Source organism: Cyprinodon variegatus, unplaced genomic scaffold (genome assembly GCF_000732505.1).
Source record: "Cyprinodon variegatus isolate N-32 unplaced genomic scaffold, C_variegatus-1.0 Scaffold920, whole genome shotgun sequence".
Classification (NCBI taxonomy): Eukaryota; Metazoa; Chordata; class Actinopteri; order Cyprinodontiformes; family Cyprinodontidae; genus Cyprinodon; species Cyprinodon variegatus.
Genome location: NW_015151373.1, coordinates 1 through 24,187, shown reverse-complemented (window position 1 = coordinate 24,187; position 24,187 = coordinate 1). Strand labels below are relative to the sequence as shown.

Sequence of the window (24,187 nt, the reverse complement as noted above, 5' to 3'; positions counted from 1 at the left end):
GAGCAGTTGTTCTCCCACAGTTCAGTGAGACACCATTTACGCCATGGTAAAATGTTTGCTTTATGCACATCTGTCAGTCAATCGCAGACATATCTCCGCACGAGTATTTGGGGGCATCAACATTATGACTTGGTTCATAGTTTCTAAGGGATGTCCATGTCCTTGTGTGCAAAATCACACAAAACATGATGCTTCCACCTTCATACATCCGAAGTAGGAAACTGTCATTGTTCTGATGGTATTTTAAGGCTTACAATGGCCTTTTAGGCCAAACAATTTCAGACGAGGCAAGTCTACAGAAATTAGGGTCTTTGTCTCTAAGTGTGCTCATGAACTGCAATCTAGATTTTTATGTTGTAATGTCTCCTTTCTCACTAAGCGAGTCAACTTAGGGCAGGAAAGCTTAAAGGTTTTGCTGTTTGTGTGTCACTGTATTAGTCAGCGGAGGCTGGTCTTCTTGGACTGAATGGTCAGAGTGTAATGTTCCATGTGGGCCCGGCTGGCAACGCCGAACACGTAGCTGCACCAATCCAGCCCCTCTGAATGGAGGAATCTTCTGTGAGGGCCTGTCGGTACAGAGAGTAACTTGCACCACTCTGTGCCCAGGTAAAGAAGACACCTCTCAAAGCTATTACATGCTAAATTTGTTTACTGTACTCTTCCTTTATTCTGTAGCACTAAAACTTAAGGTTTCTTTACGAAATATATTATATATATTTAATCATGTAACTGCGAGAAGGAATACAGTCATTCACCATTATGATCATCCTTACTTTGCTTTATGACCATGGTTTTTACTTAGCTTTTAAAAGCATTTTAGTAAAGAAGGAAAAACTGGGTTTCCATCGTTTTCTCTGTTCTATTTTCCGCTGATTTTTGTTTTTAAAAAGCTACATTCATTTATGTTTTGCATTAAAAGCACCAGATTGATTCCCTATTTTCGTGGCTTAGAAACATGGAAAATTTTATATTTCCATTTATCTTAAAGTTTGTTGAGAGCCAAAGATAATTCAGTTGCCTAAAAGTATTTTAAACATGTTTTCTGTAAAGGAAGGATATTTTAATCTAACTGGGTTTGCTCATTTAGAACTGTATATGGGGCCTACCAGAAAAGGTTTGGTTTGCTGATGTGGCAACCCGCCGGCAAACAGTATAGAAGGAGAATGGGAACCATTAGTGTAACACTTACTGGCCAGGAGGAATTAAACATGTAGCTTTAAACAGTTCGAAATGATTTTAACATAATGGGCTTCATTAAAAACAAAATTACCAAGTTTTGAAATGTAGTGATGGAATAAGTTGTCTTATAATTTCTACATGTTAATTAATCAATTTTTATAGTTATATCTATACATCTATATTTAAAGTAGCACTGCATCACTTTTGACAAAATTATTAGCCTTTCAGGTCAGAATAAATCACTTGGCACATATTTGAGCTCTATGCAGCCTGCTGTTCTCAAAAACATGTTTGTGTTACTTGAGGGGTTCTGATCCATAACAGAATGACTTATGTAGCTCAGAGTTACAGGTCCGGCAGCCGTAGTGGCTAAAAGTTACGCAGAGTTGATTGAGTAATATAACTGCTGCTTAGTATTTTGGTGAATAGTTTGAATAACTAAAAATAAAAGGAACAATTTAAATGTGAAATATTTAGATATTGATATATTAACATAATTCTTCCATAATAGAAATCTTAGCAGCGTGATTTTGTTGTAATAAGATTAGAATAAGTAAGTAGTACAATCGATATTTTGATATAGCTTTTGTCTTATGCTACCCTCTGAAAAAGCATGCATGATGACATCACTTTCAGTTATTTTGTGCTTAACATTAGAGCTTTTTCTGCATAGGATGCAATATTAGTTCCAAACAAAAACATCAGTAAAATAATGATAGCATAAAGGGTACATACATGTGTAAAAGGGTTTGAAAATCCAAATTTAAGTTTAGAAAAATTAGATTTCAAAACTGGATTGTGCACTATGTTAGTTAGACTCCAAAATAACAAACTTAAAAAAAAAAAAAAAGGTACACTTACAGCCATTAACTTAGACAACAAGAGAATATCCTGCCCAGTCTGACTCTACCTGGACTAATGGAAACATTAGGTTGTAAAATGACTCAACTCTCTGTTTTCCCTCCAGTGGACGGAGGCTGGACCCAGTGGGCAAAGTGGTCCGCCTGTGGGACAGAGTGCACCCACTGGCGCAGTCGCGAGTGCCAAGATCCACTACCCAGAAATGGAGGGAAGCACTGTAGCGGAAGCATGATGGAGAGCAAAAACTGCACTGAGGGACTTTGTGCAAGAAGTAAGCTACTGTTTCTCCTTTTAAACTTTCTTGTTTTGTTTTTTAAATAACATAAACCATAGTGGAAAAAAATAACAGTTTTTGGGTCAATTTCCAGGCATCTTCTCATGATATCTTTGATAAACCAAGAACAGATTTATGGATATTCTGACTTTAAACCAAAGAAGCCTATAAAAAGCATTATTTTTATTAAAAGTGTTTAACTAAATTTGTTTAATGCATTATATGAAAGCACCAATTTGCATTTTGACCCATCCCCTTGGGGAGCAGTGGGCTGCCATTGTGCGGCGCACGGGAAGCAATCAGGGGTTAAGGGCCTTGCTAAAGAACCCAGAGTGGACAACCTCCATGCTGATGGCATGGGGATTTAAGGTTCCTTTTGACTTCTTATAATGATCTTCAGAAAGATGGTTTTTTGATTCTATCTCACCACATTATAAGTAATTCTACAGACTTATCCAAATGCTAAGCCAACTTAACCTTGCTTTTTGTTTCTTCAGCAGTGGAGTCTTTCTTAGTGAGCAGGCCATGGCAGTAAAGTGTTTTAATCACAGACATGCTCTTGGACAAATCTTCTGATAATTCTTAACTTTGTCTAAAATCCGGCAGGGGGCACCTCGTAGTTGCTGGTTTAAGTTACAATAATGTTCTTTATATAAACCAATTATAGCCCTGAAATTTCAGTATCTTTAACCTTTGATAAAGTACAACTTCTCTGTCCCCAATACCATCAGCATGTATAACATCAAAAAGGTTTTGAATGTCTTGAGGGAGCTTATTGGTTTTTTCTCTCTCACCATGGCTCATTTCTTATGTGACGCATTTGTTTTGAAAAAAAAAAACAACAACATTTTTAATCCATAAACTGGGACTGAAACAGCTTATATTAATTTGCAAGAGGTGTCAGAATTGCTCTCTATTTCCTGAAAGATTTCCGCTGGTGTTATAAATTTCTTTTCCCTTTTGCCCCTCCACTTCTTCAGTATTTCTTTTCATTTAATTTTATTGCACAAAATCTAATCCATGGACAAATACAGTTCTATTTATTTACATGTGAGGAGTGAATGGATTTTTACGGAGATCTTGGCAGATATTGATGTCATTTGCACCTTCAAAAATATAATATTAAAAGTTTGTGGTAGGTTCCATACTTTTTTCACCTGCTGTACTTGAAACACTATTTCAGTCAGAGCCATGGGTGTCCATTTCCTGAGAGCATGTTTGATGCTTCAGGTGGCTGTTCATATGATAACTATAAAAATCTTGCCTGCAGTGATTTATTTGCTCTTAGTTCAGTGTTTTGTGAGGTATAGTGCATTTCGTAGCTTCCTTTTTGTAAAAAGCAGTATTCCAGGGGTGTTAGGCCACTGAAGCTCGAATGTGTCGAGAGATGAAAGCAAGTCAGACAGATGATTCATAAGGAAAATGTTAGCTTTGCAAAGAGAGAAGGCAACCGCTCCAGATCTAAAAAGCTCAAAAATAGGGGTAGAGTAAAAGGAAAGCCAGTGCAAGTGCAGGCTAAAAGAGCGGATCGAGTGGGAAGGGAGCATGACACGGCAGAGTTGAAAAATTAGCGCGGAGGAGAGCATATGAGAGTGAGTCAGACTAGTTTGGACACCCGATGTGCTGCTCGTGATGAGCTGGGAAGAATCCAGCTGACAGGGCATTCAAATTAAAGCAACCAAAGAGACAGAGAGGAATTCAATTCAAAGACAAGCAAGTGACAAAATGATAAACATAAGCCAACAGGAAACTTTTCTAAACTTATGAGCATTATTGATTTTGCAGGAGCATATGCACCCTCAGAGCAGCTCTCTGCTGCGAATCTGTCAGACAAACATGCATACAGTAGGAGGCATCTTCACAGTTTACAGATCAGATAAACACACTGGCTTGTCCATGTTCTCAGGAGGAAATCAGGAAGAAAGACTCTCAGGTGTTTTTTTTGTTGTTTTTTCAACTTAAAGGAACCAACACGTTCTCCAGAATTATGACTCCAGATCTGAACATGCATAACATGGCAGACTGAAGGTGATATCTTTATTTTCCCTGCATGTTTAAATTATTATTCTGCACTCACAAGCCGCTCTGATGAAATCCACGCGATAAAATCAGGGGAGCTCAGTCCCACTGCTCCCACTTGTCATAAATGTACAAAGCTCTGAGACATCTCCGCCCGTCATGTTCATTACATCCCTGCTAGACTCTAATTGCTATTGGACGAAAGACGAACTCCAGGAAACCATTTGGTGCTTTGATGACGCTACGGAGGAAATGTTATTTGATTTGAGATCTGCTAAGTGACACAATCCTGAAAGATGGCTTTGATATTCTTGCAACTGCTCAGTTATGATTCACGTTGGAAATAACTGCTCCCATTGGTCAGATGTTGGGTTTTTTCTGGAAGAAGGTTATAAGACACCCTGTGGGGGGGAGGAGTATGCCCTGCTTAGATCTATATTGCCTCCTACTTGTAGCACAAACATACAAGTGTCCTTGCTCGTTTTAAAATCATCATTAATTATTATTTTGTTGCTCATAAAGTGCATTTTCATCATTTTAACCTTATCAGTGGACAGAATTTATCTTTTATTTTAAACTGATTTATTATGTCGTTCATGTGAATAACTTGTCCATCCATTTTTATTATTTTTCTTTTCTTTACGATTTGTTCTTGTTTTGTTTTCTCTCATTCAAACAGATAAAAAAGTCTCACTAGAACATGCCAGCCATCGTAAGTCCACCTTTCCATGACTTTGTTTCCACAGTTTTTCCTCCTAACATGTTTAATCGTCTGTGTGTTCATAGAAGTTGTCAATCTAACATATGTGTCAGCACGTGGTGTTCAGTGCCTTCTGCGTTTTGTGTCATCCCAGATGGTATTCAGTGGAGACAGACGTCACCTTCCCATACAGCGGAAGAGTTTTTTTATTATTATTGTTTAGCATTTTTAAAATACAGGATGATTTAATAAAGTTTTGTTGAATTTTTTTTTTTTGATAGGTATGAAGAAAGGATATCTAGTATGGAAAAAAATTGCATTTTAGGACTTTATTCCATGTCCTTCTATCTATCTGTACTCTATTCATATTTCTTTCTCTATGTTTTTTGTATTCATATTTTTTACAATAACTCTTGATTGAAATAAATGGAAATATTAGAATTTTAAGTACATCATAAGGGGACAATGTTAAAAAAGGAACAAAGCTTTAGTACATTGCACCTAGTGCACAGTTCTGACTCATAGTATTTTCTAAAAACAAAACCTTAGATTTTTCTGTTCATATTTGACTAGGTTTGCATTTGAACTGATGGTAATTCCTTTGGCCTAATGTGATGTGGACTATGGGGAGAAGAGCTGCGGTAATGCACCTAATTTGCTATTGTTCCATTTCTTGTAATAAGCGCGGACGGCTGTCTGATTCGGTTGCATCTCGCCACGTGAGCGCAGGGGCTTCCTTCTGCCAGCTCGCCTGCCCCCGGCTTTCTTCTCCTCCTGCTGAAGAGTATTTGGCTATGCTTATCTCCTCTCCCTTCCTCAACACACTTACTATCCCTCTCAACAAATCCCAACCTTATCTTTCTCCTTCCTGTCCTTTTTGGCAAAATTGCTTCTCATCCAGCTTTTTGCTTTTTTTTTTCTCCCGCCGACTTTGCTATTTGTCTTCTTGACTCGTCTCTGCTATGGTGTGACTGGCCCACGTGTGTCTGGTTCTGCCAACATTGGGGGTTTGTGCTAAGCAGGCGGTGCACAGCCCGCTGACCAGTCAAAACCAATCACCCAGCAGGGAGACTGAGGGAACTCAACAGGGTAGAGGTGAAGTTCAGGCCAAATAACCCTCCCCAGCCCACCTCTATTTGTGATTATATTTGGGACGTTATGAGTATCAGTTTGGTAGAAGGGGCTCTTGATTAATGGGATGATCTCTATTAACTCCTTGCTTTGAGTTGAGCTCAGGGTGCATTGGGTCAGAATGCTTTGAGGAAATGCCATAGAGGTTGCCTGCCTGTGTAAAAATCTGTCACTCTTTACAAATGTGTTTATTTTAACATTTTGCTGATCTAGAAAAAAAAACAAAAAAATGTTACTCTGATTTTGCTGGATACCTAAACTAAAACTGAGTAATGCAAAATTATGAGATGAAGATCAAAAACATGTTTTTAATTTTTTGATAATCAACTTTACATAGAGTGACAGGAATTTGTATTCATTCCCCCTGAAAAATGATCTATGCCTTTATAAAGCTATTGGAATATATATCAGCTCTGCACTTGTAAAGACTATTCTTCTCAAATACTGCAGAGCTAAAGAATAGAGACAGAATGAAGCAGAAAGATGAAAAAAGTTGTCCTTATGTCCTCCCGCAGCCTAAGCATATAGCAGTATAACCATAGAGATAGCCACTCTAACTATAAGCTTTGTCAAAACAGAAAGTTTTAAGCTTTACCTTAAAATTAAAATTAAAAATACATTGGCAGATAGTGAATTAAAAAGCGGTCCCTGTGACGACCAAAACTGGCAATATTATGTTATAACCTAAGCCTGATTTACGCTTCCACTCAACTTTATGTCTGACCTGTCTGGTTGGAGTGGTGGACTGGTGCTGTTTGTTCTCTGATAAACATTCCTCAGCTTCACAGAACAGCTACATGTATTCTAAGATTATATTAGACACAGCTAGACTCTATTTTCCAATTAGGTGACATGTGAAAACGGCTCATTAGATTGGTTAGACTGGGCACTGAATACAAATCGACTGCAAGTCTATCAGATTTTAATTAGCTCAAAGCTACATATCTTTCATTTAACAGGTCACAATTATGCTCCAATTTGTGCTTCTCTTTCACTGGAATGAAATTAAGTACAATAAGGTCTGTTAAAAAAATTATTTGATATTTAGTCTTTTTTTATTCCTTTGACATTCCTTTTTGCAAGTGATTGTCTCTTTGGATTTCAAAAATATAAACAACATATCAGCACTAAGATATACTTTACAGATAAAATGTTTGATCTACTTTTTTAAAGATTTATTTAGAGTGTTTTCATGGATTGTAGATCAAGGGCTAAAGACAGACAGGAAATGTACGCAGAAGGAGGTTGAGAATGACGCACATTAACAGTTTGGCCAGTCGAAGTCAAACCAAAGACTGTGGTGCTGAGGGCATTTGAGCCCATGTGGGTTTCGCTCTATCGACTCTGCCACCGGCCGGTACTGGTGACTGTTGATATCATCTGCAATCTGTTGTATTGTAAAATGTTCAGAGGCAGATTGTGACAGCGCTGAGTAGAGATCTTTGTAGTCTGCTGGTGACAAGAGGAGTAATTTCAGCAACAGTTATTGTTCCCTCCATACTGAAAGGCTCCATCATAAAGATTTGTAAAATGCTTTCAGATAAACCCAAAATTTTATTTTTGCATGTTGTTTCAGAGGTAAAAAAAAATGTTAGGAAACAATTGTTTTTAACAAAATCACAGGTGGTACCCCTAAATACTTCTTTAAAATTAATGTAATTTAAGCTTTTTTAATGATTCAATTCTATTGTAAGTGGACCAGTGTGTGTCTGAATGTTTTATTAGTAATAGATCTATTCATTTTGCTTGAGGGACAAATATAACACAACACAGCAGCTCATTTTGTCAGGATTAGAGGATACTTGTAGAAGACCCAAATGCAGGGATGATTTCATCTAAACCTAAATGAAGAAGTAAAAATACAGAAGCCATAATCCAGAACCAATAGACAAGAAATTCAGGAACCAAAAACTAGGAGACACCAGGGAGGAATAACCCTATGAAATGAAGAGAATCCAGCAAGTACTAACTGCAGAGGAGTATAAGTGCTAAACAGAACAATGAATGAAGTAATCAACTGATTGGGAGCAGATGTGGACAGAAGGATCTAGAAGGGAGCTAGAGGAAAGGAGACTGGTACAGGGGGAACAACAGCGAGTAAACAAGATATACAACAGTGCTCAAATACAACCAGAAAACAACTAGGATAACACCAAATTGAAATGAAAACAATGACAAAAAAGACACAGTATGACATAAATCAAAGTGTAATGAAAATACAAAAAAAAAAATTAAAAAGAAACAAAAAGTCCAGAAAAGGGAAGAATCATGACACGTTTCCTTATGCCACAGGCCAGAAGACTGGAAGCAGATCTAGGTTTATGTCTTCACTGTATCAGTGATCAGGCATCTAACAGTAACCCACCAAGTCGCCATGATAACCATCAGATGCTAGGTGGTGGTGTGTGAGGCATGGCTGTGAAAATCCTTTCTTTTTCCTACCACCACACCCATAAACATGCAGTGATTCAATCATCTAAACATTAGACCAAAATTCAATAATAATTAAGAAATGCAATAACGTTTTTCTGTAATACTCTCCAAGTGAAAGAAATGATGAATACGTGTAGAGTTACCTATGGGCCACTGCTTTGTACGGTGGACGATCTGAATGCTGTGGGCCTGTTTCTTCACCAAGGGTTCCACAAACCTTGATAGTGTGACTGATATTATAAACAAGTTCAAATTCAAGAGGACCTTAATAATAAATGTTTTCATAACAACAGTGTTTAAGAAATGTATCATCAGATGTTTATAGAAATGGTTCCAGGAATTTAGAATCATCCTTCTTCTCTGGACACAAAAGTTCCAAAATCCTGGAGAAAATCTTTGCATTGAGCTGAATAGAAGAGAAAAGCAGAATTATCTAGACAGTGGGTTTTTTTTTTTTTTTTTTTTTTTTTTTTTCACATCCTTGTCAGTGGTGTTAATAAGGGCACTGTATGGCATTTGTTGCTTTGCATCCTTAAGTAAAAATATGAGATAAGATAGAGATTTCTTCAAAACTGTACAATAAGATGAGGTTAATCCCAATATGATCAATACTGATGGCAAAAGGAAATCTGAAACAAAACCCAAAGAAAGCCTTGTAAAATAATCAGCATTTATGATGCCGTACATATTTGTGGCACAAATATAAAATCTGATGCATACAGTGGTAAAAATAGTGTATCTTTTAGTTTATCATGGCAAGTATTTTCTTCGGACTCAACCTTTATCTTCAGCAGTAATTTCAGTAACTCTTTATTTTTAAACCTACCGTAATGAAAACACTAATCTTTTGCTGCCTACCTTTTCCCTGCAGCGCTGTCTCCTGGAATGGGTGTAGCGGTCTACACCGGCTTGGTGGTAGCCTTGCTGCTGACAGTGGTAATGGCTCTGGGTGTGGGTGTGCTGGCGTATCGCCGCCGATGCCGCCATTTCCACGGAGACATCACAGATTCTTCATCCGCTCTCACTGCAGCGTTCCACCCTGGCAACTACAAGCCTCCCAGGCAAGGTGAGTTCACAGGCATTACATACACAGTATAACGGGGTGTTGATACAAACAGCATTTGACACATTGCTACCACATTTTCTATGTATCTATTGTTGGTGTTTATTATTCTTAACAGATAACAGCAAAAACTTCTTAATTTTACAGTGGATGGAGAATAATTTCATGTTTGATCCAAAATCTGAAGAGTGTGGCTTGCATTTGAGTGAATATGTTTGCTGTAATTAAAGCATTTGATTACAGTTTTTGGGGGGGTATTCCTCCAACAAACTGATATTTTTGCCCAATACTCTTTGGTAGAATCCCTCATGCTGATTCAAAATGATGGGAAACATCTGTAAGAAATTATAGTCTAAAAAAATGGCATTACTTTATCATTAAGGAGCACCAGTATAAAGAAGGGCAAATTCAAATGCAACACACTTTAGATATTTTCTGTCCGTCCGTCCGTCCATCCATCCATCCATCTTTGTGCCTACTTGTTCTTCTAGGGGATTGTTGCCTTACTTAAGCGGTCATTGGGTGAGAGACTGGCTAAGCCCAGAGAGGTCACTAGTCCATCAAAGAACACAGAAACCTGCAGGACAACCAGGCACTCATATTCACACCTCAGGGCAATTTTAGAGAGGCCAATTAACCTAACAGTCAGTTTTTTTAGGTCTGCCTCTTAGGTTAATTGGAAATTTGAAATTAATAAATTATTACTCACACTTTGAAAACATTCAAAAAGACCCCAGGATAGGAATCAAACTAAGGACCTTTTTGCAACAGGGGCTCAGTTTTTTTGTCTTTTCAGTAAGATTATATATAAAAGCTGTCAATGTGTGAGACCACCTATAGAATACAGTCTTTATATTACAACCAAAAAAAAAATTTTAAGTAGTTGCCATATTGAAATTTTTAAAAATATATAGAATCTAGCTGTAGTACAAATATGTGATAACATAGCACAGCTATCTTGGCTGCGTATGTTATACAAATGGTTTGTTGTATGTTTTGCAACAAAAACAAAAAACATAAAGATTTATTTGCAATTTATATAAAAAAAAAAAAAACATAAACTGCAAAAACACCAGTCAAGATTTTAACAGAACTATAAAAAAAATGCCCTGATGTTGCAGAAGTATAGTTCAGGTCTTTAAGTTTTAACTTAACAATACGCTGGATAAAATCACAAAGATAATTTAACAACTTTAAAGTTTGTTGGTGTGATGGGGCAAGATCTAAAAAATGTAGAATGTGCTTTTTAAATGCCATTTTTTGACATTTTTTATTTTAAACATGATGGATGTAACTTTCTATACTTTCTTCCTGTTCTTTTCAGAGAAGCTCTTCCTATATTTCACCATCAGATTACTATATATAAACCTACCACGAATTAATTCCCATGTACCATTACCTCCTCTCAGTCAAGTCTTGACTCCTTACTTAATGCATCACATTTTTCACACTTTAAGCATTTATCAGGGTGTCTTTTCTCTTGTTCTGGCTATCAAATATTAATTAGGCACATTAATCCATTTTATTCAAACCTCTTTGAGCAATTCACTCCCATCTGTGTAATTTTCTCTCCCAAGAGCCCATTTTCATCCCTCTGTTTGCAGATAATACTCTTCACCCATCGGCTCCTCCGGATCTGACTGCTACGGCAGGTACCTTCCGCGGCCCGCTCTTCTCCCTGCCACAGGGCATCAATGACAGCCCACACAAAATCCCTATGACCACCTCTCCCTTGCTGGACCCGCTCCCCAGTCTCAAAATTAAGGTTTACAACTCTTCAACTCTGTCGTCCCTGGAGCTCCCGGCTGACATGGGTTTGGGTGACGGAGAGATCCTCAGCCTGAAATCAGTGGGCACCGTTGGCAGAGAGCGCGAGTTTCACAGCCACACTCTGTCCAGGGAGCCAGGGCTGAGCACCAGTGCTACGCTGGGACATCTAGGTGGCCGGCTTACCATCCCCAACACGGGTAAAACACCTTCCAAGAAAGCTGAATCGGTCTGCACCCAGAGCCAATGTCAGGCTCTGTTGATTACAGATTAAACTAATCTTCACGTCTCCCCACTTAGGAGTGAGCCTGCTGGTCCCGCCTGGTACGATCCCTCAGGGGAAGTTCTACGAGATGTACCTCATTATTAACAAGTGGGACAAAACAACGTGAGTGTCCTTCATTTTTATTCCCTTTCTCCCCAACCTCCCTTTCCAGCCGCAGGGCAGAATAGACCTTTTTCTCACCTCAATCAGTAACTTCTGTCATACAAGGCTTGCTGCTGGGGAAAAAAAGTCTGTTTGGGGTCTCTTTTCCTCTGGACAGAAACCTGAGCAAATTCCAAGCTGTTGAGGCAATTAGCTTTTTAATAAATGAAGTGTTGCAAACCTGTATGTTTTTGCCGTTTGCAGGTTACCCTCGGAGGGGAGTCAGACTGTACTTAGCCCTGTGGTGAGCTGTGGTCCATCCGGTATGCTGCTGAAGCGACCTGTCGTCCTGACGCTTCCCCACTGCGCTCAGCTCGACACGCCGACACCTGACTGGACCCTCACGCTCAAAACGCAAACCCACCAGGGTGCATGGGAGGTTAGAAATCCCTAAACTGTTTTCACAAGTTCATTAAATTATCTCTTTATATTAAACATTAAAGCAAACTTTACTCATTGTTTCCAGGAGGTGCTGACTGTAGGGGAGGAGAGTTTGTCATCTCCTTGCTACCTGCAGCTGGAGGAGGAATGCTGCCATGTCCTTATGGAGCAGCTGGGAACATACGGCCTGGTTGGACAGTCCTGCCCTCCTCGGCCTGCCTGCAAGCGCCTGCAGCTGGCTCTGTTCGCCCCCCGAGCTCCCTGCCTCTCTCTGGACTACAGCCTCCGCATCTATTGCATCCATGACACCCCCCAGGCACTGAAGGTGCTGCTTGTCTCCTCCAAAATTTTATTTTCGACTCACATTGCCCTCTACTCTTTTATCCACACTTGAATTAGATTGCAAACCTCCAAACCAACCTAATTCAATGTAAAAATACTGTTCACTAGGAAGAACCAGGAACGGAACCTGTCTCACAAGATGAAGTAGGCTAAAAAATATCAAAAAGCAGTTGTAACTGCTCCAATTAAAGGACAAAAATTAGAAAACGGCATTCACATTTAGTCTTGCCAAGGTTAACAATTTATTTGTAAGTCTTTGGAACTCTAGTGAACCACAAAATATTCTCTATACTGACAGAAATAATCTTGAACTTTCAGAAAGTGTGTGTCCTGTTACATCTTGTCTAAAGAAATAGATCACACCTGAAAGAAAAAATGTGATTACCAGTTTTTTGATTTGTTATTGTCATTAATGGGGCTGTTGAATAAGCATATAAAATGCAACGACCCACTTATCAAAACGTCGCTTCACATCATAATGGCTGCTTTCTAAGCATTGCTTATCCTCTCCGATTGTTATATAGAAACTATTTGCATACAAATGCACCAAACGCTTTAAGTCAAACTAGGAGATTAGTTCAGAACCGTTTTAAAATTCTTCTGTCAGAGTCTCCTATTGAGTTTATGACAGGCAGTTCTAGTGTTATTGTTTCCTGCTTCGTGTCTCTGATGAACTCTTCCTCAGATGGGGTCTCTGTCTGCTGCATCTCACAGTGCTTCAATAAGAGAGACTTCCTCCAACCTTTACTCTTTCTATCCTCTGCATCCTCCTAAAAGCTTCCCTCACCAATCCTAACTGTAGTTTGCAGCTAAAATGCTCTTTGAGTAACTTGTCTGCAGAAAGACTTTTTTCTAAGGCACAAGGGGAAAGTTAAAGTTCAATTTTTACTTTATCTGAAAAGAAATAAAGTTAGGCTTATGTTTTTTTTTTTTCACAGAAATCAAAATAAAATAGCAACTATATTATAATTTTCTTTTGAAATGTAGTTAATGAGTTATAAAAGAGATATAAGAGGGACCCTTAAATGCGGCTGTTTATTCAGTTTGGTCTATTTATAAATCCCCAATTCACAACAAATCATTCAAGGGCACTTTATAATTCTAACAAGTTTATTTAGTATTCATTTGAAATAAATCTTGTTTGGTCTAAATTCAATTCAGTGATAGTAGGTGTTGGATTCATAGAATAGATCCCACATTACAGTGAAAATCAGTAGATTATTTCATGCTAACAATCATGCTATATTGAGTCGTCTGCAATGATATTGGGAGTCAATGATATTGATATTGATACTACTCCCTTCTAACCAGTTGAGGCATGTTTAGTAGATATGTTTCCATCTGCTTCTACTGGCCTAAGACTGAAAACAGCAGAGAATTGAAATAACACTGAAAATTGTTGAGCCAGAAGTACTTTCTAAATGAAATTCTAAAGAACAAAAGGTTGAAGGCAGCTTCAACACCATAAAAAAGCTCCACTATAGAAAGAGACAGCTAAAAAAATAGACATAGATAGGGATGTTCTCTATAGATCTTTGCTTTTTGATGATTGGAGTTCTGCAAGCTTTGAACATCATCAGACAATCTCCTCTTGCAAATAATTTGATTATCTATCCAGCTTTTCGTGAGTATCTGTATGAATCAATCAATGGCGCTGTACAGAAATCCATGCAGGAACATTTTTGTTAAACATAGAATCACTGAACCAGGCGTACCTTCGAAAGACAACTGAACGAGGAAGATCCCTCTAAATAATAAAGGTAGACATTTACAGAAAAAGTATTTTACATAAAATTACCTTTAAAAAACTTAAACCAATAAAAGAAACTCATGCAGGAGTTAACTATTAAGTTCTGCCTCTGAATAATAATAAAAGCTAATATTCCTTATTTCCATAGTGGCTCATGGCAATACTGGCTGACTGTCTCTGTCAGTCTTTCTACAGCTGCATTTCCAAATTTAATTTCAACACATTAATATTAAATCTTCAAATCCCTCAAGAAACAACAGACCAGTAGAGTAGAACAATAATACAAACCTCATTCTAAAAATAAAGAGAACAACAAACTGAACTCTGAGCAGGTAAATATTTAAATATAGGCAGTTTTATATAAAATGCTCACCAACCACATGACATGAGCATGATTAAAATGCAGTCAGCTTCTACACTATTCATTCTTTTACTCTGCAAACTGCAACACATTTAAGTGCAACCTTTTCAAAGCCTCATGCAATGAAGTGAGAAGGACAACATTTTCCTAAGCCTGTCCTCTTTCTGTTTGTGTGCAGGAGGTGATGGATCTGGAGAGAAGTCTGGGTGGAGTTTTAATAGAGGATCCCAAGCCGCTGCTTTTTAAAGACAGCTATCACAACCTCCGCCTGTCCATCCACGATATTCCTCACAATCACTGGAGGAGCAAACTTCTGGCTAAGTACCAGGTGCTTCACTTTGATATTCTGCATTTATTTTTGGACCATTCTTTCCACAAAGTTTTTTATTTGATATTACTAATAAGCATGTGCATGCTTGCCCCGTGCAAAAGAAATGTGTTCTTAATAATAAAAAGAGAGGCAAAAAATAAAATACCTAAGCAAAAAGCACAAATTGGAAATTACAGTTTTAATGTTTTTTTTTTTTTAATCAGAGAATATATTTTGCTTCTTTCATTTCTTCAGCAAACGTTGTGCTTCTGCTCTATTTGCTGCAGAAATAAGATAACCCAGCCCAGAACCTGTTCAGAATAAACAATCAGGAAACCTGATAGTGGTTCAAATTTATGGGCTTTGTGCTTTTGAGATAACCCATAAGCAGACAGTTGTAGGAAACATATACGCCTTAAATAGAAACCAGATGCTTCTGTAGAGGATTCTGTGCTGCAGAGATTACAAGGTTTTAAACATGTGTCTTTGTGCAACAGGAGATTCCTTTCTATCACATTTGGAGCGGCAGCCAGAGACCTTTACACTGCACCTTCAGCCTGGAGCGAGCCAGCCTGGCTGTGTCGCAGCTCGCCTGTAAGATCTGTGTTCGGCAGGTGGAAGGGGAGGGACAGATCTTCCAGCTGCACACAGACATCCAGGAGGTAACGTTTTCCTGCGGAAATTCTCAGCAGCACAAACACCTAACATGTTCACTCCGTGGTTAATTTCTCTGCCTCTGAACTTCTCCATCAAACTAGACTCTCCCACCTCACTCGCCGCTCCCATCGGCAAGCACCTGCCTGCCTTCCTCTCAGGTGGGACCGTATGCCTTTCGCCTGCCCGACTCCATCCGCCACAAGATCTGTGCCAGCCTGGATGCACCCAGTGCGCGGGGTTGTGACTGGAGACTTCTGGCTCGCAGTCTGGGCTTTGACAGGTCAGGTCTATCTTTAGTTTTAATATCTGGGGTATGGTCCATCAAGTTAAAAGTTTCTGTACCATTTTAAATAGATGGGTACAAATAAAGTGGAGTTTTGAAACCTTTGTTTACAGACTCTAACATCTCTAATAAGAGCAAAATGACACAGCTATTTTGCTCTATAGTCAGGCATAGTGACACTACGGTCATTACAGCAGGTGTTGGTGCCTCCAGCAGTGTCTCCAGGTGCCAAGACCAGCATCTTCGTGAAGCTTGTCAGAAGTGGCAGCCTTTCTTAGTAAACATCTGAGCTGGCCTAAAGTTTCATGAAACACACAGGTCAATACCAGCAGATGACTTGGCACCACTAATCATCACACTGGACCTCAAAATGGATTCTGCCTCTCTCTTCTCGTCCTCCAGACTCTGGCTTTGGTTTTCTAATGAAATTACAGCTTTATTGCTTCTGATGTTGTCTCTGCATCAGGGGCTACAGAAAGTGTAGCCCATGTTCTGGGTCGGTCAGTTTATGGTGATATATTGACTTCAGCTCATGTTTTATGGATTAACCATTTTGCACCTGTTACTACCGGGCTTTTAAAAAAACTGTATTGAACCAGAGAGGAGAATGAAATACATTTTTCTCTTTTATGAAGGACTTCTGGCCTAAAGGATTCATATATAAAAATTAAATGTACATTTTAAGCAAAGAAGAGTTAATATATTCAAAGTACTTTTTCAAAGTCCTGTTTGGAAAGAAGTCATTGAGCTCTTGTTCTATAGCAGGAGTTTTAAATCATTGTTCAACTATCCCAGTGAAACCAAACCATTATGCTTAAGTCTACTCTATAGATTATTTATTGACAAAAATAGAGAACACAGTCCTGCAAAGTTCAGTTAAAAAGAGTCTAAAATGTTCTCTAAGAAAGGTAACCCACTTTTCCCACTTTTGGATGCTGATAGTACTGTAAAACCGGCTGTAAATACATTTTAATCAAGTCCAATAAAGCTCATAATGCTACCAAGCCCTCTGACCATCAACAGCAGAACTGGCGGGGGAAGTAACTTGTCTATGGATTATTCGAAGCAGGGGCTAAAAGCAATAACCCTATGGTTAGAGGACAAAAGCCCTTCCCTCTGAGCCACCGTAGCCCACCAGCCAACATCTTTAGCAATTACCTTTTTATGGATGTATCATTCTTGTGGAGTTCTTCATTTTGGAAATCTTTCCCATAATTGTGTAGGGCATATAATCACTTTTCTGTATCAAAAAAATTATTTTAATAGAGTTAAAAAGGTCTTGGAGAAACAGAACATTTAGCTTTGGTCAGTTATTACTTTAATTTAGCTCTATATAAAATTATTATATATTGTAACCTTCTGATTTCATTATATTTAATATATTTACACCTAAAGTGCTAAAGTAAAGAGAAAGAGATTGAATAATTTCAGTCGTTACCGTTATTTTTTTTTTTCTATTATCAGAAACGTCTCCTCACATCATGTCTTCTCCATTTTTCACTCTCAGGTATCTGAACTACTTCGCCACAAAGCCCAGCCCTACAGGTGTCCTGCTGGACTTATGGGAAGCGTGTCACCAAGGTGACGCAGACCTGGTCTCTCTGGCGACAGCTTTGGAGGATATGGGGAAAAGTGAAGTGCTGGTCGTCATGACAACAGATGGGGATTGCTGATTGGCCAAGAAACTGGAGATCAAGCAGGACATTTTAGGAGTTTTGTTTCGGGGGAAGGTTGGGGGTTGGTGTCCATGCAGGGATGAAAATGAGAACCCTTGCCTATGAATATGCACACGCTGACACAGATCTTTCAACAGCAGAGCATTTTGGTTGTACCACCCACTCCTTTGCTGACTCCTGACCAGCCGTTGTAGCCACGTATCAACCATAACCCATTCCCACGTGTGCCGTCCAACTGCCAACCTGATTCAGCTTCAGTTCTCCAAAGCAATATTGGATCAGCTAAATGAAAAAAGAAAAAAAAATGAGTGCTCCAAATGGGGAAAATGCTGCAAAGTCTTTCAAGATTGTGATGTAACATGTAATTAAGTAATAGAAAATAACATATCTTACATATGTGAGAACAGTGTTAAATTGCAGAAATCTGTTAAGCAAACAAACACCTATATGAGAACATGGGGTTATTTTAGTAGCAGCATGGAAGAGCATGATTTAACACCATCTCATCTCATGGCACAGCCTTTTGTTTCCTTCATTCTCATTCAGAGTGGGCTGTGAATGACAGGCTGCACCAACCTGCCTGCAGCCGTACAGGCCAACGCACACACATACGTATGCACACATACACTCTGCAAAATACAGACACGGAGAAAGTGGTCGTTAATCGGCTTGAAAACATGCAGGCCAGGAATTCTCGTCTTATGGATAAGGATCATATCCTGAAGGTTTCAGTCGGATCGCTTCTGGCTGAAAAGGGAAAAAACGCTCTGCCTTTTCGTAACTGTGGGAGTGGGAGATTAAATTGCAAAGTTGGTTGCAGGATTGGCAGATAACTAGGCTGACTCTTTTTATTGTACCAACAAATGCCTCAAAGCCATGGTATATCGCGCCGACTCACAGGGGTGTTTCTCTTTCATCTCTCCTTGCATTCCTCCGTCTCTCTGCCACGCTCCCTATCTGCTGAGAATAAACTGCATCATCCCTCAAAAGTTTCCTTTGGGGAACGCTCTTTAATTTATTATCCATATTTGTGGATTGCATTTTTTTTCCATGTTGTTGACAGAGTTATAATATTGGACCTGTTTTACCATTTGTGCTTCTTTAAGCTGCTGAGCTGCTGTTGATTGTTATTTTGTTTTCATCCTAAAGCGAAGTGCACAGCTTTTAGCCGTTGGTAAGAAAATTATCCTATTGTTTTTAATTTGATGCATCTTTTCAAAATGAACAATTTCAATTGCCTTGCAAAAGTATTCACACCTCAGACGACAGTTTTTCATATTTTGTGAGCTACAAAATTGTGATGGGATTTTATATGATAGATTGACAACAAGGAAGTTATAATTATGAATTAATTATGAAGCAGATGGATAATTATGCTCAGCAGACAAAGGTTATATACAATAAAATAAAAAAATGCGTAGTATTTACACCAGCAAAATATGGCTGCTTTCCTAAACTTGCAGGGCAAGGTAAGGAGAGCATATGAGAGGCAGCCAGTTTTTCCATAGTAGCCCTGGAGGAGGTTCATAGATAATCTGCTCAGGTGATGGGCGATTCTAGAAAGGGGCCAGCGGGGGCCAGTGCCCCTGTAGATCATGTCCTGGCCCCTGTTATGGCCCCTTTACTGAAGACATAATACTTAAAGAAGTTCTAATGATGATATGCGCTGGAAAGACATGGTTACTGATAGGTCCTTTGGATCTATTTTATTTTTTTCTTTAGAAATTCTGTTTTACTAATTATTTAAAAACAATAAGGTGATAGCTCCAGTGGTATTGAGATGGGAACCAAGTTTTCATTTGCTAAATGTTTTTGTTTTTTTTTTTTCAAAACAAATTTTAAAAATGCTCTAATTCAGATTTTAGAGAAAATTTTAACTTAAATTAAGTCAAAAATATGCAAAATTCCTAAATTATGAATTTATATGGACCTTATAAGAAATAGAATTTTAATTAAACCTAATTTAATAGAAATGTCACCTCATACAGTTTTCTTAATATATTTGAATCCCTTGCCCTGTTTTTTATTTCATTCTTTTCTGTGCCCCCATGAAAACACGCTGGCCCCCTCCTGGCCCTCTGGTACATTTGGTCTAGAACCGCCACTGGCTCAGGTGGAATAAGTTGTCAAAGGGGTGAACCAGCTGTTGTAAACTACGCATCTTCATAAGAAACAAACCGAAGGAATGGAATTTTTGAAAGACGCATGAGAAAACTCATTTATCATAAGCTATTTATAGCACCCTGCAAACATATAAAAGAATGCCCATTGGTCTTCAAAACTCTATGTATGACTGGGAATGAACTCTGCAAATCCCACCATCCCCATAGTGGTACATCTTGGTAGCAGCATCGTTTTATGGGGATGTTTTGTTGTTTGGGTGTTTTTTGCAGCAGCAGCAATAGGAAACCTGTCAGGGTTGATTAGAAGATGGATCTGTAAGCAACTTCAAGCAACCTGAGAATCTAAAACCTCAAACATAATGGCAGAGCTTTAGGGGAATGTGTGGTCCCAAACTTTTGGCCTGGTTAAAATCCAAATCCAATGATTTAAAAAGTAATGTTCACAGATGCTTCCCATTTAAATTGTCTTAGACATCTTTCAAAGAACCAGCATATGTTTTTTTTCTAGATGTTTAAAGATGGTAAATAAATAATAAATAAAAAAAACACACCAGACTTGATCACAATAATATCTGGAACACACAATTCCCAGTCGAAAAGGAATTTAAGTTTCTGTTTCTGACATGACATTTGAAAAGGTTTAAGGTTGATGAACACTTTTGCAAGGCATCATAGTTCGTAAGTCCCAGCGCTTTGCTTTGTCTGAGAAGAGACGATTATAGAATAAATTAGCCTTACCTGAAATCAATTTGGCATCAAGGGACCATATATGTTAATTTACCGCAACACAAGCTTAATTATGTCTTGTAAGTCATTCTATCCTCCTTTATCCAGCAGTGATGGCTTATTGACGATCTATCTCCTGAGCTCCCTGCTCTGTGGCTAGGCTCCTGGAGCTATTTGTATTATCATTATCGATCTATCAGTTATTGTTAGATGAGAATATGAGAATTTCTTTATGTTTTGTTTCTTGAAGAAAGGCAAAGCAAGTGTTTATAGTTTTAAAACGACAGAAACCAAAACAGCGTCAGTATCCCACCTCCTCAGCTGTGAGTCATGCAGCTGTTTTGTGTGAATGAAGTGAGCGTGCCTGAGTAAATGGGTTTGTGGAGTCAGATTGGAGTTCACGTACAAAAAAAATGTGTACATCATTTGGAGCTGTCATTTCTATAAGTGCTATGCAAGTAGAAAAGAAAAGTGAAGCTTTTCCAACTTCTTTTGGTTCCTCTAAGAGTATTTCTATTTTTACAGATCAGAACATTCACAGTTTTTTTTTTTTTGTTTGTTTGTTTTTGTATCTTTAAGTGGTTTCTGGACATTCTGATTTTGCAAAAGCATTCTCCATCTGGACTGGGAGAGCTGGATCACTCACCTCACTGAGGATGCCATAAATGATAAAAATCAGAATGGCACATCAGGCTCAGGACAAACCGTGGCTTACATGGTGAACCATGCCTTGCAGGCCTTTGCCATGAAGAAACAGCAGACTACAACCCGTTCAGTGAGCCAGCAGGACTTTTTTTTTTTTTTGTGAATTCATGGAGCAGAACTTTCCCTGCTGAGAACTACAAAGTGTTTTTGCCTGCAGATATCTGGGTGTCTACTTTTCGGCCATAATCTCTGGATTATTAAAGCCGAACGTGACTGGTTGGCTCATTTGAAGGAGACAAACTCTGCCTTTGTTCAAATATTGAGACATTTTTACAGAAAATCTAAATGGTTCAGTGACATTATTTCGTCTCTGTGAAGCACCAATTGTAAATACCTGTTTAGCATTCTTACTTGTAACTAAATATAATTTTTATGCAATAAATTATATTTCTTAGTTTAACATGATTATATGTCGTGTGCTTTTTTTATTTCTCTTAAAGTACATTATTTCAAAGTACCATAATGAATTAGGAAAATCCAGCTGAATGTTTATCAAATGGTTCTGTTGGACAAAATGTCTTCTAAATGGCATCTGTTTCGTCAATTACGAACCAAAAAAAGCAAAGTACCTCAACCTGCACCACTTTGCTTCACACCTCGCTGAGAAATTCCCTTTAGGTCCATTTAGCTTTGAAAGCTTTTATCAGACAGGCCCTCACATTAACAGGTCTAGGAGACACTAATAGTGCCCTTCGAGGACTGACATTGGCATTTACACCGAGGGCTCTAACCTCAGTCCTTTTATGACTGAAGAATGGTTTGATTAAACTGTTTTGGCAGAAATAAACAAACCGGTGAGTCATCTTTACTGATGCTACACTTCAATACTTTGCACCTGTCCTATCAATTATCGCACAGCTAATTGAGAACTGACTTGATATCGATTGCATGAGTGAAGCAATGCTTTGATAATGTCGCCGACGCTGCCTTTGCTCTTTACACAAACCTTTCATGTTAACTAAATGAATGAAGTTACAAACCTGCTGTAAGTAAAGAGGAGTGAAAAAGTACTTACTCCTAGTTTTGCTTTTTTGTCTCACTTTAATCTTCCAGATCAAAAGACACATTTTCATGTGGGATAAAGATTACCAGAGTAAAAAATAAACCGTTTTAGGATTATTTTGAATGACAAAATCATGATTTACTTTATCAATGGAAACGTGTCCAAAAGACTGGGAGCTTGTGTGAAAAATTGCACAACAAACCTAATAATTGTTAGTAGAAGGGTTCAAATGTTTGTGTTAATTGGCAATGTTTTTTTGTTTGTTTTTTTAACATCTCTGCTGCTGGCTCTTCCTTCTTTAATTTGAAGCTGGAGCCATTAGAAAGTTTTGAAGTATGAATATTTAACATAAGGAATCTAACAATTATCATCCAAGCTTTGACCAGACCTATGCAGAAGCATGATTTAGTTTTGTCTACTTGCTGGTTCCGCTCTAAACCCCTGTCCTATAGCATAGACCATTGTGTTTAAGTTTAAACACTGATGACGAAATGTCCTCATCAGGTTCTGTTAGACAGTCATTGGGGAAAAAAAAAATTATAAAGTCCTTCCATGTCTCATCAGTCCACACCATATTTTCTGCCTTGCAAAAGGTTGTTGCTTTTGCTAAGTAAGCCCCATTCTTAATGCAGAATCACAGCACAAACTATTAAATTATTATACTGCAACTGCTATAGGGGAATCTTAAACTGAAAAGAGTTTAAATACAAGCATCAAGCATGAAGAGGAAAAATCTTGAGTTACTGTAAGTGTATTATGGTTTTAATTAAGCAAAACAGTAAGTCTATTATTGGGGGCTTTATTTTAAAAATGTACAGAAAAGAAAAAAGAAAGGTTACATTTTTAAGAAAGTACACATCATGCCTCACAGCGGAGCAAATGAGTTATCAAAGAGACAGCCTGGAGAAGAAACTGTCTCACATTTTTTTTTTTCAAATAGTGCTCTGTACTACCGCCTACAGTACATAAAGGTAAACATCTAAATAGGTTTTGTGCAGCATGTATGTGATCCACTGGGATGTCTGTAGGTTTCTTTCTGACTGGAGATAAGGAAAAATTCCTGTCATCGAACAATAAAAAAAGACAACAATCAAAAGATAAACAATAAAATATCACAGACGTATGTTTTCTACAAAACATCAGACTTTATTCTTTGCAGGAAGCTTTTTTTCCCCCTGACTTGTCAGAAGGTGGCAGTTTTGATCAGTTTTTTTTGTCTCTGTGATGGTCCCAGATTTAATCCTGATCTTTCCATCACTGATTCTGGACAGAAATAGTCTGCAGACTTTCTCTTCCAGCACCTATTAGCAGCGTCTCTACTAAAATGCATTTGAGAAGAGAAGGTCCAGCATATGTATTTAGCATGAGAGGATCAGGATGACAGGATAAACTGTCCTACTGCTCCATCTCCTGGTTTATATGGATCGGTTGAAGCTTACGGTAACTTTTTTTTTATTTTTTATTTTTATACAAATATACACATCTAATTGAGCCTTTGTTGAAAGTGATCATTAAAAATAATAAAAAAACAATCTGTCTGGCAAAATGGCTCTTCTTTCTGGTAATGGTTATATTCTTTATGTTGTTGATTATAAGCTAAATCAAAAAAAGCTGTGATGTTTTTTTTAAGTTTTTCTGGTAGCTGTGCTATTAGGCCTATCTGAGGCGATACTCATTGCAAAACCTAAGAGAAATGCTATTCTTTTAAGGGTTTAGTTTCTTTTTTCTAAATTATACTTAAAAATTCATATCACATCACATGTCAAAAGTTGTTGGGATCCTTGAATCATGGAATCAAGACACAGTACCAACTTTGTGACTATTTCTCCATCCTTTTAGATGGTAAATGCTATTAAACAATGTGAACTTTCATCTTCCTTACCAATGTGGTAAATCCGCCCTAAAGACATGAAGGGCAAACAGTTCATATTTCTGAGCAGCTGAGTTTGCATTAGTTAGATGCAGAATTAGTTCTTTTAGTATTCGGCTTTTATTGTGAAAAGCTGCTACGATCAA

General features: G+C 38.1%; 1 protein-coding gene across 3 annotated transcripts in view; it reads left to right on the top strand.

The window, feature by feature from the left end:
- LOC107099932 (netrin receptor UNC5B-b-like) overlaps positions 1-21,551 on the top strand; it is a 77,139-nt gene extending 55,588 nt beyond the window's left edge. The window contains exons 6-17 of one of the 3 annotated variants that reach the window (XM_015398254.1): positions 439-606; positions 2,147-2,311; positions 5,013-5,045; positions 9,469-9,663; positions 11,265-11,627; positions 11,728-11,815; positions 12,059-12,233; positions 12,321-12,560; positions 14,867-15,016; positions 15,496-15,660; positions 15,757-15,935; positions 17,446-21,551. In XM_015398254.1, coding sequence (XP_015253740.1) covers positions 439-606; positions 2,147-2,311; positions 5,013-5,045; positions 9,469-9,663; positions 11,265-11,627; positions 11,728-11,815; positions 12,059-12,233; positions 12,321-12,560; positions 14,867-15,016; positions 15,496-15,660; positions 15,757-15,935; positions 17,446-17,611 — 2,087 coding nt within the window. In that variant the 3' untranslated portion in view covers positions 17,612-21,551. The remainder of the gene's footprint in view (positions 1-438; positions 607-2,146; positions 2,312-5,012; positions 5,046-9,468; positions 9,664-11,264; positions 11,628-11,727; positions 11,816-12,058; positions 12,234-12,320; positions 12,561-14,866; positions 15,017-15,495; positions 15,661-15,756; positions 15,936-17,445) is intronic. The other 2 variants (XM_015398257.1, XM_015398255.1) reach the window with 2 other exon arrangements.
- The last annotated feature ends 2,636 nt before the right edge of the window (positions 21,552-24,187 follow it).